This window comes from Macaca thibetana, chromosome 11 (assembly GCF_024542745.1).
Source record: "Macaca thibetana thibetana isolate TM-01 chromosome 11, ASM2454274v1, whole genome shotgun sequence".
NCBI lineage: Eukaryota > Metazoa > Chordata > Mammalia > Primates > Cercopithecidae > Macaca > Macaca thibetana.
In genome coordinates this window covers 64,802,107-64,816,938 of record NC_065588.1, presented here as the reverse complement: position 1 = coordinate 64,816,938, position 14,832 = coordinate 64,802,107, and the positions used below count along the sequence as shown (strand labels likewise).

Here is a 14,832-nt window from a genome sequence, read left to right as displayed (position 1 = left end):
GTAATAGAATTTCCTGTTCTGAAATCAGTGCCCACAGGGGACATAACTACCAGACTATAAATAGAAATTTGAAAGGGTAATAATGGTAGATGACAAAAACAGAGGCTTTTGATCTCTGCCTATTTAAAAACTGAAACCTGACTTAAGTGAATATATTATTCACATAAAAATCCTGTAATATATGTATGTGCTGTTTAGTTTTCAGAAAAAAACCCTGCATTTTGACCCAAATGTTGAATTTGGATAATTGTCTCATTTATGTGGGTCTGTAAGGAAAGTCAGGTTAAACTAGGTTCACAGTAAAACATAGTAAAAACTGTCTTCATACCCTTTTGGAGAAATCAGAAAAATTAGATTACCTATGAATAAAAAAATTTATGAAAAATGATAGCTCACTTTTCAATCATTACAATTTTCTCCAATGGAAAGCTCTTAGGAAGTTTAACAAACCGTTACCAATAGAGCTTTGTTCACTTGCTGTGTGTTTTCCCCATGTGGGCAGAAAATCCCTGCTGTACTTCTTGATATTGTAAACAGCACCTGAAACACGGTAGACAATACTGAATGGATTTATTGATTCTTAGAGACAAAAATCAGGTAGATATCCCTAATTTTGGATAAAGGTCAGTAACCTACAGGCCACCAACAAGGATGTTTTAAGGAAGCAAGTTTAAAATATGTGTAATGTGGAATACTTTTTTTTAAAAGAAGGCAGCATTTAGAATACAGACCTATTTAGCAATAAGCACTTTTCAAAGATAAACTAACGTCAAGCCTAAGGAATTAGTTGATTAATCTGTTTAGTAGTCTTGTTTCAACAGGTATCCCAATAGACTCATCCATTTTCCTCCCAATAGTCAAGGAAACATAAAACGTTTAGTTCTGTTCTCAATCTACTTTTCTTCTCTCACGTATTCTTGAAATATCAAATGTATTGATTAGGCTGGGTGCAGTGGCTCACACCTGTAATCCTGGCACTTTGGGAGGCTGAGGCCAGCAGATCACCTGAGGTTGGGAGTTCGAGACCAGCCTAACCAACATGGAGAAACCCCATCTCTACCAAAAAATACAAAATTAGCCGGGCGTGGTGGTGCATGCTTGTAATCCCAGCTACTCGGGAGGCTGAGGCAGGAGAATCGCTTGAACCCGGGAGGCAGAGGTTGTGGTTAGCCGAGATTGCACCATTGCACTCCAGCCTGGGCAACAAGAGCGAAACTCAGTCTCAAAAAAAAAAAAAAAAAGGAAAATCAAATGTATTGATGCACTGTAACAAATAGAACAGACTTACTTATCTTTTGTTTTTTTCTAAGACAGGGTCTCACTCTGTTGCCGTGGTGGGAGTGCAGTGGCGCAAACACAGTTCCCTGTATCCTCCATCTCCTGGGATCAAACAATCCTCCTTAATAGCTGGGACTACAGGTACAGATATGCACCACCATGCCCAGCTAATTAAAAAAAAAATTATTATTTTTTTTAAGAGATGGGGTCTCTGTTGCCCAGGCTGATTTTTGTTTGAAAAAAAAAATTTTAGTCTTACAAATCACAATGTTAAGGCTCACTGATAGATGAGACAAGCCTGCAAACACTTCTAAGGTTTCTAAGGTAAGAGTTATTAATTGTAAAACACTGTGTAACTCCCTTTTACATTTCCAATATTTAAAAAGAGACAGAATAGATGGAGATTAAATTCAATGAAAACACAGATTAAGAGTTTACCTCAAAGAAAAGTTGTAGTGATGAGTTTTGATTCTAAGTTTGCTGTCCCACAACTAAAGATGGAATGATTTAAAAAAACAAGGCAAAACTTCATTTTATAAATGGAATTTTAAAAATTTCTATTTGTAATGCCCATATATGGTAAAGATGAGCTATTTACATTTAAGAAATAACTGAATCAACAAGAAAGTCAATACAGGGTTTTTACACTTTTTAGAAAAATGTGAAAGACCACTTTGATTTTCTCCTAAAACTCAAGTTTCTCCAAGTATCCTCGGGGACATGCAAAGGAACTCATGCCTTTTCTGACTCAATTATTTTAGTATTTTCCCATTAAGCACCAGAAAAGTCAGTCTACATGAGTTGTGTTCCTAAACTGCAGTTACTATTTTGTATAGGAGAAAATGGTGCTTTTTGCCAAACCACAGCCTTATTCCAATCAGCATAAAAAAAAAAAAAATTACATATTATATATATTATATATTTTATATATATATATATCTCTCTCTCTCTAGAAGACAGCACTGGCATTCATTTCACTCTTCTATGAAGTAGGTATTATCATTCTCATTTTATAGATAAGGAAACCAAGGCACCCAACCAAAGGTATATAGTAGGAAGTGGAAGAGCTGGGATTAAAAACCCAGGAAGTCTGGCTCCAAAGTTTATATTCTTATTCACTATAGTAAACCATCCACCTTGTAACCCTAACATTCATCTGTAACTAATGTGTTGTTTCCCACCAGAGCAGTAGTTCTTAACCAGGGTGATTTTGCCCTCCAAGTTCACCTCCCCCGTCCCCCAACAATCCAACTGGGGGACATCTGGCAATGTCTGGAAACATTTTTGGTTGTCACAACTTGAAGGCTGGGGTGGTGTTACTGGCATCTAGTGGGCAGATACTAAAATTCCTATAATGCACAGGAGAGTTGCCAGAATACATTATCAAATAGAAAACATCGATAGTGCTGAGATTGAGAAACTCTTCAATAGAATATAAATTCTAGGAGGACAGCATTTCATAGTTGACCTTGGTTGCTGCTACATCCTTAGGCCTAGAACAATTTTTATACTTAAGTACTTAATTTGTCCAGTGAATGAATATTTAGTTGTTCGAGCCTACAACTGTGCCTGGTACATAGCTGGTAGGCAGCAAACATTTATTAAAAGTAATTATTGAATTAATGGCAGTATCAACAGATGTAACAGGACATACTAAATTGAAGTAATTTTAGTGTTTCACAGTCCCAGTTTTTTGGGCTTAATTTTTTTCCCAAATGAATATAAATAAAACCAGTTCTTCCAAAAACAAGTCTCTTTTGTAAAGAATCAGACTTCTTTCTTAACATGAAAGCCTTTAAAAATGTATCATTCAAACAGTGTATATTTAGGGAATTAGCAGATACTCCTCTATTAGATATTATCACTAATTAATTACTCCAGTAGCTGGAAAATACTTTGAAAAAGTTTGTGTGAAGAGCTTCTTTACAATTTATTTTTACACTTTAAAAATAATTCTGTAAGAATTCAGTTCTTACAGAAGAATTCAATTATAGCATATTTAAGAAAAATATCGATTCTCTAAAAAGTGCTTAATCCACATCACTCAGATTTTTATAACCACAATATTCTAACTTCATCCTATATTTTAAAAAATTCATAGTGTAACATCCATCAAAGTATTTTAAATCGTTCCTCTTTTACCTACCTCCTCAAAGAGCTACTGAACATTACCCAAAGGCTCTGTTCATAAGTAATACTGCTTGATTTACAAAATTATTTCTCAAGGAAAACTTCAAAAGGTGGTTATGTGGATACTCGAACAATACCAGAAAACCCCCTGCTTACTTATTCCTGTAATTAATGAGTCTGGTTGCCCAAATGTTAAATTATGAAACCACGCTGTGTAAAATGCACCTATTACAATTAAAACCAGGGTAAACCCATATTTATTTACTAGCACTGTTAAAACATTACACAAAACACATTCAAGTGGCAAGTAATTATAATGCAAGCCCTTGCATGGCAATCCAAATTTATTGAACTACTGATGCTAAGTTATACAAAATTGCACCACTTTAATTAAGGCTTTTAGTTTACATTTGGCCACCTCAAAGTAGTTGTAACATTAGGTTGGTCAATTTAAATACTGTGGCTCCCTGTTGGATAGACACACAATCTTTACATCCAAACATTAATGCATACAAAGCAACAAGGCATTGTTAAATAAAACAGCAATAGTTACTGCAAATTAGGCCTTGTGACCAATTACATATGATTAAAATTACTTCCCACATTCACATCCACAGTACTCGTCCACCATTTAACATCTCAACCAAAACGTTACACATGTGAAACGATCACTAACAGGCAAAAATACTAAACCTGTATATTTGGTATTGCAAATACACTTATGCATGAGCAAGCAAGGGATTCACAGTGAGAATCTACAGCTGCAGAAGCCTGAAAATGATTTACAAAAATTGTTAAATCATTAAAAAATTGTTTGAAAATATACACTTCTTGTTGTAGACCCCCACTGTACACACGACTATAAACATTGTTCCCTATGTAAACAAAAAAAGGAAACATATAATAAGAGATTTGAAAAGTCTGGACATTTCCTTCCCAACAGATATTAAAGGCAACGTCTTTAATCTAAGACATTATACTGAAAGGACTATCATATTTTAAAGACAAGATCACTGTCTCCACAGGTTTTTTAAAAATTAAAAAAACTATATAGCTGTGTTAATCAAAGCGCTTATTTTGTACAATAATAATGACCTTGAATTTCTTAAAAAAAATTACAATAAGCTACAAGTATCAAAGAAGCGAAGTTATCTGGAGTAGTCTATATAGGAGCTCTTTGGACTTTCTTTTATTATGCTAAAATAGTGGTGCTTTTAGGATTTACATTATTGTACTCTCCAATACAAAGTATGGGGCATGTTAAAGTATACAGTACACCATTTTCATACATGTACAACATTGGTGGATGAAGAATGTCTCTTAGCAGTAATACTGGATGTAGCCTCTGGTTTTACCAGCTGCGTACTCTAGGATTATTATATAAGTAAAAATCTCTCTTGTGATACTGGAAAGTGATTAGAATGTGCAAACTGATATAGTAGCTTTCATCCGCCTCTTAAAGGGTACCACCACAGGAAAGTCCATTTAAGATGTTGGTAGGTTTAACAAAGTTGGAATGCTGGCACTGTTGAATTGGGCAACAGTTCTTCAGACCTGTCAAAAGGAAAAAAATTAATTAAAAACATGGGCTGGAAAAAGTAAAAACCCAAAAGGAAACAGTTAAGAAAACAAGTCTTAAAAGTGTTAGAAATGAATATAATCTAGGTTCTTGTTCTAGGCATTACATTAGTGGCAATGTACCACAATTAATGGCAGACCTTTTCATCTTTTCATTCCAAAAAGATGGAGTCTATTCTGTTGCCCTCTTGAAAGTCAGTTAAATGAAAATCTTAGGAACAGAAAGGGAAAGTACCTTTGTGCACATTTTTGTGCATTACCTTCCAAGGATTAAAAAGGAAAAAATCACATTAAAATTGTTAGTCAAGTCAACCTTACTAGAATTAGGATTAAAAAGTCAGATAGCAATATTAACAAAATGGGTGATCCTGTGTTTACACAATTGTAGTGTAATCCTAGAATTAGATCATAAGTATAGAATGCACATCTAACCATTTTTTTTCTAGTATCAGATAATCAAGTTCTTCCTTACTCTTTCAATAAGAGTGGCTAAAAAGCTCGTTTAGAGAAGCAGACAAGTAGAATTTATTTCATGATGGTGTTTTACAGATTTACAATCACGTTATATACTTTCTAAATTCCACATTTAAACATTCTATTAAGACTGATGTCAGAAAAAGTTGGTATTATACTAAAATCACATGTAAAGTTTTTTAAAAAGTAAACTTAGAACTGTTAAATATGTATTTTGAATAATTTTCTACATACATGCCTGCACTAAAAAATGTTTCCTATTTTATTTTCCTGGTGATCAGACTTGTTACAAGCTCCGAAGAGTTGTTAATATAGATGTGGCTGCTGAAATAATTTTCACAAATGCCTAGAACTTTAGGTCCTCATTCTGAGTCTGAACGAGGTTTGCAATCAAGTTTTCTAAATCCTAGCAGACTTGCAAATTAAAAAAGACAGATGGAAGTGTGTGAGCTCAAGCACATGTGTGCTGCTAAGAATGGGCACGTGGTCAGGAATTACAGGATATCAGAATGAGATGATATATCACTAAACAGAAAGCCCTAGATGGAAGGTGGGAATAAAAACTCTAAAAAGATACAGAATCAAAGTGCTATGGCAGCACTGAATCAATTAACATAGGAAGAAACAAGAGTCAGGAATATCAAAGGTTCTTAAGAATAAACAAACAGTTTAACAATAGTTTAATGACAGGTGAAGAGGAAACCATTATCATTGGCAAACAGCAGCTAACAGCTGAGTGTTAAGTATGTGCCAGGCAATGAGAGAGATCTGTGCAGCAAACCCCCATGGTACACGTTTACCTATGTAACAAACCTGCACATCCTGCACATGTACCCTGGAACTTAAAGGTTGAACGGGAAAAAAAAAGTGACTGGTGCATGATGAACATCTCAGGGGTGGGGGTGGGGTGCGTGTGTGTGTGTGTGTTTTAAATTAGGGATGGGGTTGGCTGGGCATGGTGGCACACGCCTGTAATCCCAGCTACTCGGGAGGCTGAGGCAGGAAAATTGCTTGAACCCAGGAGGTGAAGGTTGCAGTGAGCTGAGATTGCACCACTGCACTCCAGCATGGCGACAGAGCAAGACTCTGTCTCAAAAATAAATAAATACATATAAATAAATAAATAAATAAATAAATAAATTAGGGATGGTCTCTAGCTATGTTGCCCAAACTGATCTTTGACTCCTTGCCTCTAGCAATCCTGCCTCAGCCTCCCAAAGTTCTAGGAATATAGGCATGAACCGCTGTACTTGGCCATGTTAGGGGTTTTTATTAGCAACACTACCCTGTATTTATCTTAATACAGAATTTATCATGTTTTGCAATTAACTGTCTTTCTCGTTCAGTATACCTGAATTAGCTTAAAGTAATTAAGAGTCAAGGAGAGAAGGCTGGTCTTGTTCACCACTGTATTGCCAGCACCAACCAGTATACAGAATGAACTTATTTAGAATATTCACTTAGTCAGGTGTGGTGGCCCAGCACTTTGGGAGGCCAAGGTGGGTGGATCACTTGAGGTCAGGAGTTCAAGACTAGCCTGACCAACACGGAGAAACCCCGTCTCTACTAAAAATACAAAAATTAGCCAGGCATGGTGGCACATGCCTGTGATCCCAGCTACTCGGGAGGCTGAGGCAGAAGAATTGCTTGAACCTGTGAGGCGGAGGTTGTAGAGAGCTGAGACTGCGCCACTGCACTCCAGCCTGGGTGACAGAGCGAAACTCCATCTCAAAAACAAAAAAAAAGAATACTTTACTCATGATGATAGGTAAATATTTTAATTAATAAGACAGCATACTAACTCATGGATATCTTATAAAAATAAACCATTTATTTTTCAGAACCAACAAAAAGAATTCTATACTTGCTTTCATGACAGAGTGCCCTTAATAAGGTTGAGTTAGAGGAAAAGTTAGAGGAAAGATAAGTGAACATACCTGGCTCAGAGCTACAATGCATTTAGTATATTAAAGCAGCTGACATGATGACTTTTTGCGAGCCTTCCCAGGCACTGGAGTTTTTCTGTTAATTTGCCGCACTAGGTCATAAAAGATCTGCAAATACATTAATTTGTTTTAATTTACAGGAGGAACACCTCCCCCCGCAAAAATAAAAAAGTAAATTGAAAAAACAGAAATTTCCATGGATATAAATTAATCCCCAGAATTGTTCAGCTAAGGAATGAGAATAAAATCAGGTGTTATAACTGCCAAGCTCAAATTTTTTGGGGAGTGTTAATATTGTGCTCCTTAAAATACTTAATTGAAGGAGCTGCAGAGACCTTAACTTAGTTCAATTAGAACATTTACCATCACACAAAGAAAAAATCCTTTTAAAAACTGTAAGTTTTTGCTCTACAACATGACTTGGAGCCTTTCAAGAAACATGCATGCCTTTTGGCATTTTAGTCTCTATTTTTTTCATAACATCCTTCATATACCTGAAGTCTTAAATCTGTCTTCCCTATCCCTGTATTTTCTGTCCAGTCTTCCTTTTTCATGGTACATATCAATGTACAAGTATTTAATAGAGACTGAAATAGTATTGTTGTTTATTTACTACATGGATACATTTAACATAAGAGGTTTTTTTTTTTTTGTCCTGTAACATCATTATGTACCCTGAGTACATATTAAGTTGGGGTTAAGACATTTTCTGTTCATCTTCAATGTTGTACTTCAAATAAAGAGCCACTGTAAGTATATTTGACCATACCTCATTAACATTTATTTTTGATTTTGCAGAAGATTCTAAGAATGCACAGTTGTTCCATTGTCTTGCTAGATTTTGACCTTGTTCCTTTCCTACAACTCTTTCATCTTCCAAGTCACACTTATTACCAACAAGAATCATCGGAACCTAAAAATACATTTGTGAGAGTAAAAACAAATAAGTAAATATGCTATATGAATTGAAATAAAAAGAATTCTAAGAGTCAAATCTAAGAATTACTTTTCATATAATGCCACAGAAAAAAATAATGTATAATAAAATTTACAGCCTTAATAATTTAATCTGTAACATAAACATTAGTATTAACTTTGATGTCAATTATCTCCACCGCCTTCTCTTTTCATGGAGATGTCAAACAATAACTCCAAAGGGAAGAAAAGAGAGAAAGAAAACTCTCATATGTTAAGTAAAAAGAACACAACCTAGTCAATGCAGACATAAATAAGACACTTTTACATAAAATTTTGAGAAAACAAGCTATGATCCTGTTATGAGAGATGAGGAAAAAACCTTAAAATTTTATCATAATGAACTTATAACTAATTATACTAAGCAAAACATAAACTTTTTAAAAGGAAGTACAAAACGGTGTTACTGTGAAAATCTAATATATTTCAGCACTTTAAAATGTTTCTCTAAAGGGTGTGAATCAACTTCAAGTTTTCTGGTTTCCTGACGTGCATTTATTAAACTCAGCATTCTCAGTTGCACAACACGAAAAGGAGAAATTTGGAAGGCCCCCAAAGCAGAATTTTTAATTTCTCAAAGTCTTGTATTAAAAAACCCAATCAAGGCCGGGCACAGTGGCTCACGCTTGTAATCCCAGCACTCTGGGAGGCCGAGGCAGGTGGATCACCTGAGGTCAGGAGCTGGAGACCAGCCTGGCCAACAGGGCGAAACCCTGTCTCTACTAAAAATACAAAAATTAGCCGGGTGTGGTAGCACACGTCTGTAATCCCAGCTACTTGGGAGGCTGACACAGGAGAATTGCTTGAACTTGGGAGGCAGAGGTTGCAGTGAGCCGAGGTCGTGCCATTGCACTCCAGCCTGGGCGACAGGGCAAGACTCCGTCTCAAAAACAAAACAAAACAAAAAACAAAAAACCCCAAAAAACCACTCAAACTTAATTTACTAAAAATCAAGACCACTTATTAAATGGATTTACAAATTAAAAAATGTTCCCTGAGGTTGCTGTAATTATGTAGGGTCCCCCCAAATTCCCTTGTTTCAGAAGTCCAGAAAATAACAGTATTTACCATGGGTGTCTCCCAGCTCTCACAATATTTGCTATAATTAAACTGCAGTACAACGAGTCGTATTTATTTATTTTGAGACAGGGTCTCACTCTGTCACCCTGGTTGGAGTGCAGTGATGTGATCTGGGCGCACTGCCAACCTCTACCTCCCAGGCTTAAGCAATTGTCCCACCTCAGCCTCCCAAGTAGCTGAGACCACAGGCACGCGCCACCACGCCGGCTAATTTTTTTTTTTTTTTTTTAATTTCTGGTAGAGGTGGGGTTTTGCTGTGTTGCCCAGGGAGGTCTTGAACTCCTGAGCTCAGGGGATCTACCTGCCTTTGCCTCCCAAAGTGCTGGGATTAGAGGTGTGAGCTACCATGCCCAACCTAGTTCTTACGGTATCCAGATCAGCATCACCAACACCACCTTGAAACTTGTTAAAAATGCAAATTCTTGGGCCCTACTGCTGACCTACTGAATCAGAAGTTCTGAGATCTCAGCCCAACAATCTATGTTTTAACTGGTCCTACAGGTGATTCTGATGCAAAATCAATTTTGAGAACCACTGCTGTATTTAGTGTGATGAGGAACTAAACTCCATTATGGTAGACTCTGAAGGGGCACCTAAATTAATAATGTTAGAATCTAATGTATTTGTTGCCTTTCTTTTTTTTTTTTTTTTGAGACGGAGTCTGGCTCTGTCGCCCAGGCTGGAGTGCAGTGGCCAGATCTCAGCTCACTGCAAGCTCCGCCTCCCAAGTCTACGCCATTCTCCTGCCTCAGCCTCCCGAGTAGTTGGTACTACAGGCACCCGCCACCTCGCCCGGCTAGTTTTTTGTATTTTTTTTTTAGTAGAGATGGGGTTTCACCGTGTTAGCCAGGCTGGTCTCGATCTCCTGACCTCGTGATCCGCCTGTCTCAGCCTCCCAAAGTGCTGGGATTACAGGCTTGAGCCACCGCGCCCGGCGCCTTTCTTTAAAAATTATTATTATTATTATTGTCCGGGCACAGTGGCTCATGCCTGTAATCCCAGCACTTTGGGAGGCCGAGGTGGGTGGATCACCTGAGGTCAGGAGACCATCCTGACCAACATGGTGAAACCGTCTCTACTAAAAACACAAAAATTAGCCAGGTATAGTGGCATGCGCCTTCGTCCCAGCTACTCAGGAGGCTGAGGCAGGAGAACTGCTTGAACCCAGTAAGGTGGATGATGCAGTGAGCCCAGACTGCGCCACTGCACTCCAGCCTGGTGACAAAGTGACACTCCAGCCTGGAGACAAGAGTGCACTCCAGCCTGGAGACAGAGTGAAATTCTGTCTCATAAAATAAAAATAAAAAAAAAGGCCAGAGGCAGTGGATCATGTCTGTAATCCCAGCACTTTGGGAGGCTGAGGCGGGTGGATCACAAGGTCAGGAGATCGAGACCATCCTGGTGATGCTATCGGGCCACCGCACTCCAGCCTGGGCGACAGAGTGAGACTGTGTCTCAAAGAAAAAAAAAAGAAGGAAGGGTATAACATTTAATTTTCTTTTTTTTTTTTTTTTTTTGAGACGGAGTCTGGCTCTGTTGCCCAGGCTGGAGTGCAGTGGCCGGATCTCAGCTCACTGCAAGCCCCGCCTCCCGGGTTCACGCCATTCTCCTGCCTCAGCCTCCCGAGTAGCTGGGACTACAGGCGCCAGCCACCTCGCCCGGCTAATTTTTTTTGTATTTTTTTAGTAGAGACGGGGTTTCACCGTGTTAGCCAGGATGGTCTTGATCTCCTGAACTCGTGATCCGCCCGTCTCGGCCTCCCAAAGTGCTGAGATTACAGGCTTGAACATTTAATTTTCTTTTTTTTTTTTTTTTTTTTTTTTGAGACGGAGTCTCGCTCTGTCACCCAGGCTGGAGTGCAGTGGCCGGATCTCAGCTCACTGCAAGCTCTGCCTCCCGGGTTCACGCCATTCTCCTGCCTCAGCCTCCCGAGTAGCTGGGACTACAGGCGCCCACAACCGCGCCCGGCTAGTTTTTTGTATTTTTAGTAGAGACGGGGTTTCACCGTGGTCTCGATCTCCTGACCTTGTGATCCGCCCGCCTCGGCCTCCCAAAGTGCTGGGATTACAGGCGTGAGCCACCGCGCCCGGCCGAACATTTAATTTTCACAGGATAATGGCAAATGAGGAAATTTCTCACTTTCCACATGATATATATTTGAAAACATGTATGGGTATTTTTGCCTTTCAAGGAAAAAGTATAAAAAAACCACCACCCCCCTCCCCACCAAAATACATGAGCTTTAAAATGAATTTAAATTTAGACTTATACAATTATAATCAGAGTTTTGAAATAAAATATATTTATTAGGAAGTCAGCTTACATCATCAGTGTCTTTAACTCGAAGAATCTGTTCTCTCAGGTCTTGTAAATCGTTAAATGTGGACTGTGCTGTGATGGAATAAACTAATGCAAATCCTTGTCCATTTTTCATGTACAAATCCCTCATTGCTGTAAATTGTTCCTACAATAGAAAGAAAGGAACGTTAAAAAACAAGAATGTTTTGACAGTTATTTTTACAATTTCGAAGTCTATAATTATAGCTCAATGAAGAATATTGTAGTATTATGTAACTTTGTTAAAATTACAATCTATGACAAGATACTATTTGAAAAACTGGCATTTTAGTTCCTTTTTTTTGAGACAGAGTCTTGCTCTGTCACCAGGCTGGAGTGCAGTGCGCGATCTCAGCTCACTGTAACCTCTGCCTCCCGGGTTCAAATGATTCCCCTGCCTCAGCCTCTAGAGTAGCTGGGACTATAGGCGGGTGCCACCATGCCCGGCTATTGTATTTTGGTAGAGATGGGGTTTCACTATGTTGGCCAGGATGGTCTCCATCTCCTGACCTTGTGATCTGCCCATCTCGGCCTCCCAAAGTGCTAGGATTTACAGGCGTGAGCCATCACACCTGGCCAGAAATAGGTTTCTTATTTTAAAATCATACACCAAAGTAGATTTATATATAAAAAATATACTCAAGTGGAACAGAAATATCCCGTCCCCAAAAGTTACTAAAGGCAGCTTTTAAAAATACATCATAATGTGTAAGAGCACCTCAATTGTATCAGCCAAGTTAATCTATACAGCTATGACTCAAATGCTGTAGTTCTGTAGGGCTCCATTAGCATGATCTACACCATCCCATTTTCCCATACTACTTTTTCTTCGCTAGACTGAGAGCATTCGAAGGTAAGAACACAGTGACTGACATGTATCAGGTATTCAAACATTAGCTGAATGAATACCATACACCAACAACAAATCTTCCCTTCCTCTTCACATACCTACAAATCTAGTTTGTCTATAAATACCTGGAAGGAGAACAGATACCAATCAAAATATTTCTTTTTCTTTTGAGATGGAGACTCGCTCTGTCACCCAAGCTGGAGTGCAGTGGTGCGTTATCAGCTCACTGCAACCTCTACCTCCAAGGTTCAAGCAATTCTCCTGCCTCAGCCTCCTGAGTAGCTGGGACTACAGGTGCCTGCCACTGCATCTGGCTAATTTTTGTATTTTAATAGAGACGGGGTTTCACCATGTTGGCCAGGCTGGTCTTGGAACTCCTGACCTCAGGCGATCCACCCACTTTGGCCTCCCAAAGTGCTGGGATTACAAGGCATGAGTCATCGCACCCAGCCTCAATCAAAATATTTCACACAGCTGCTGAGGAATGAATGTATGCCTGTATTATTTGAAATACGGTAATATATTGTTTTAAAAGTACTAGTGAGACTGAAAATTTTCCTTCTAACACATTTTCTAAAATTTTAAATGACCCACTACAATTACAAAAATTGCAATATACTTTTTTTTGTTTTGTTTTTGAGACGGAGTCTTGCTTTGTTGCCCAGGCTGGACTGCAGTGGCACGATCTTGGCTTACTGCAACCTCCGCCTCCTGGGTTCAAGCTATTCTCCTGCCTCAGCCTCCCGAGTAACTGGGATTACAGGTGTGTACCACCACACTCGGCTAATTTTTTTATATTTTTAGTAGATATGGGGTTTCACTGTGTTGGCCAGGCTGGTCTCGAACTCCTCACCTTAAGTGATCCACCCACCTTGGCCTCCCAAAGTGCTGGGATTACAGGCGTGAGCTACTGCGCCCGGCCAATATAAAACTAAGAATTCAACAGAACAACAACAAAAAGATTTAAAGTTTAGCAACCAGTACTCTTATTTTTTTTTTGAGACACAGTCTTGCTCTGTCACCCAGGCTGGAGTGTAGTGGCACAGTCTCCACAGTCTTAGCTCACTGCAACCTCTGTCTCCTAGGTTCAAGAGATTCTCCTGCCTCAGCCTCCTGAGTAGCTGGGATTACAGGCATGTTCCACCATGCCCAGCTAATTTTTATATTTTTAGTAAAGACGGGGTTTAGCCATGTTGGCCAGGCTGGTCTCGAACTCCTGACCTCAAGTGATCTGGCAACCTTGGCATCCCAAAGTGCTGGGATCAGAAGTGTGAGCCACTACGACCAGCTGCAAGCAGTACTTTTAAATAAGCTTAACTAATATTTGTCTATAGAGTACTAGCGTTTATGAAGTCAATACTGTACAAACGGTGCATATACTTTGATATTTAGTTTTACCTACCGTTCCTGCAGTATCCAAGATTTCAAGCATACACTGTTGTGCATCTACTTCAACTTGCTGGTAGAAAAATTAAAATACATGTTCATTTTTTAAATGTAAGACTACCTTAATATACACAAAAAAGCTAATGTATCAAAAATAAGATACACAGATTATAACTTTACAAACTACTATCAAGCAATACTTCAACAAAGCAGGAGGAAAAATAGCTAAGTAATCAAGATTCAATGACCCCCAAATTGTAATCGGGTTCAAAAGCCATGTGTTCCCAAGTCAACAGAGGGAAACCTACAAGATCCAGTCTCAGTATGATCTCTCAGCACTTAATTCTAGAGAAAAAATAGTTTCAAAATAGCTCAAATAAATAAACAAAACCAGCAATAGTTCCAACAATATCGTAAGTAATCTATCTCAATTCTCCCATGATACTTTCGATATACCTCATTTCTCTAGGTAACTATATGCCCTCACCATACTGGAACAAGATTTCTGGTATTAAGGAAGCAGAGCCACAGCTATTAAATAACTTGCACATATATCCCTGTTACCCCTTTCCATCTAATATTTCCTAGGGAAAAATAGGTATTTAGAATTAGATATAGAAAGAAAAGAGTATTACTGTCTCATAGCTGGGGTGCAAAAAAGTTTCCAGTTTTTTTGGTAGACTGTGGACATGGAGGGAGGAACGGAAACACAGTTTGTACAACAGCAGGGCCAGGTTAGTTGCTTCATAAAAGCTGGGAAATACCTCTTTCCCTACTATGTTAAAAATGTCTACACAT

The 14,832-nt window shown here is 38.5% G+C and overlaps 1 protein-coding gene across 2 annotated transcripts in view; it reads right to left on the bottom strand.

Moving 5' to 3' along the window:
- Positions 1–3,719: 3,719 nt before the first annotated feature.
- RAP1B (RAP1B, member of RAS oncogene family) overlaps positions 3,720–14,832 on the bottom strand; it is a 50,898-nt gene continuing 39,785 nt past the window's right edge. For both annotated transcript variants that reach the window (XM_050748602.1, XM_050748601.1), the window contains exons 4-8: positions 14,051–14,107; positions 11,785–11,925; positions 8,176–8,319; positions 7,398–7,514; positions 3,720–4,962 (exon numbers count right to left, since the gene is read on the bottom strand). In XM_050748602.1, coding sequence (XP_050604559.1) covers positions 7,428–7,514; positions 8,176–8,319; positions 11,785–11,925; positions 14,051–14,107 — 429 coding nt within the window. In that variant the 3' untranslated portion in view covers positions 3,720–4,962; positions 7,398–7,427. The remainder of the gene's footprint in view (positions 4,963–7,397; positions 7,515–8,175; positions 8,320–11,784; positions 11,926–14,050; positions 14,108–14,832) is intronic.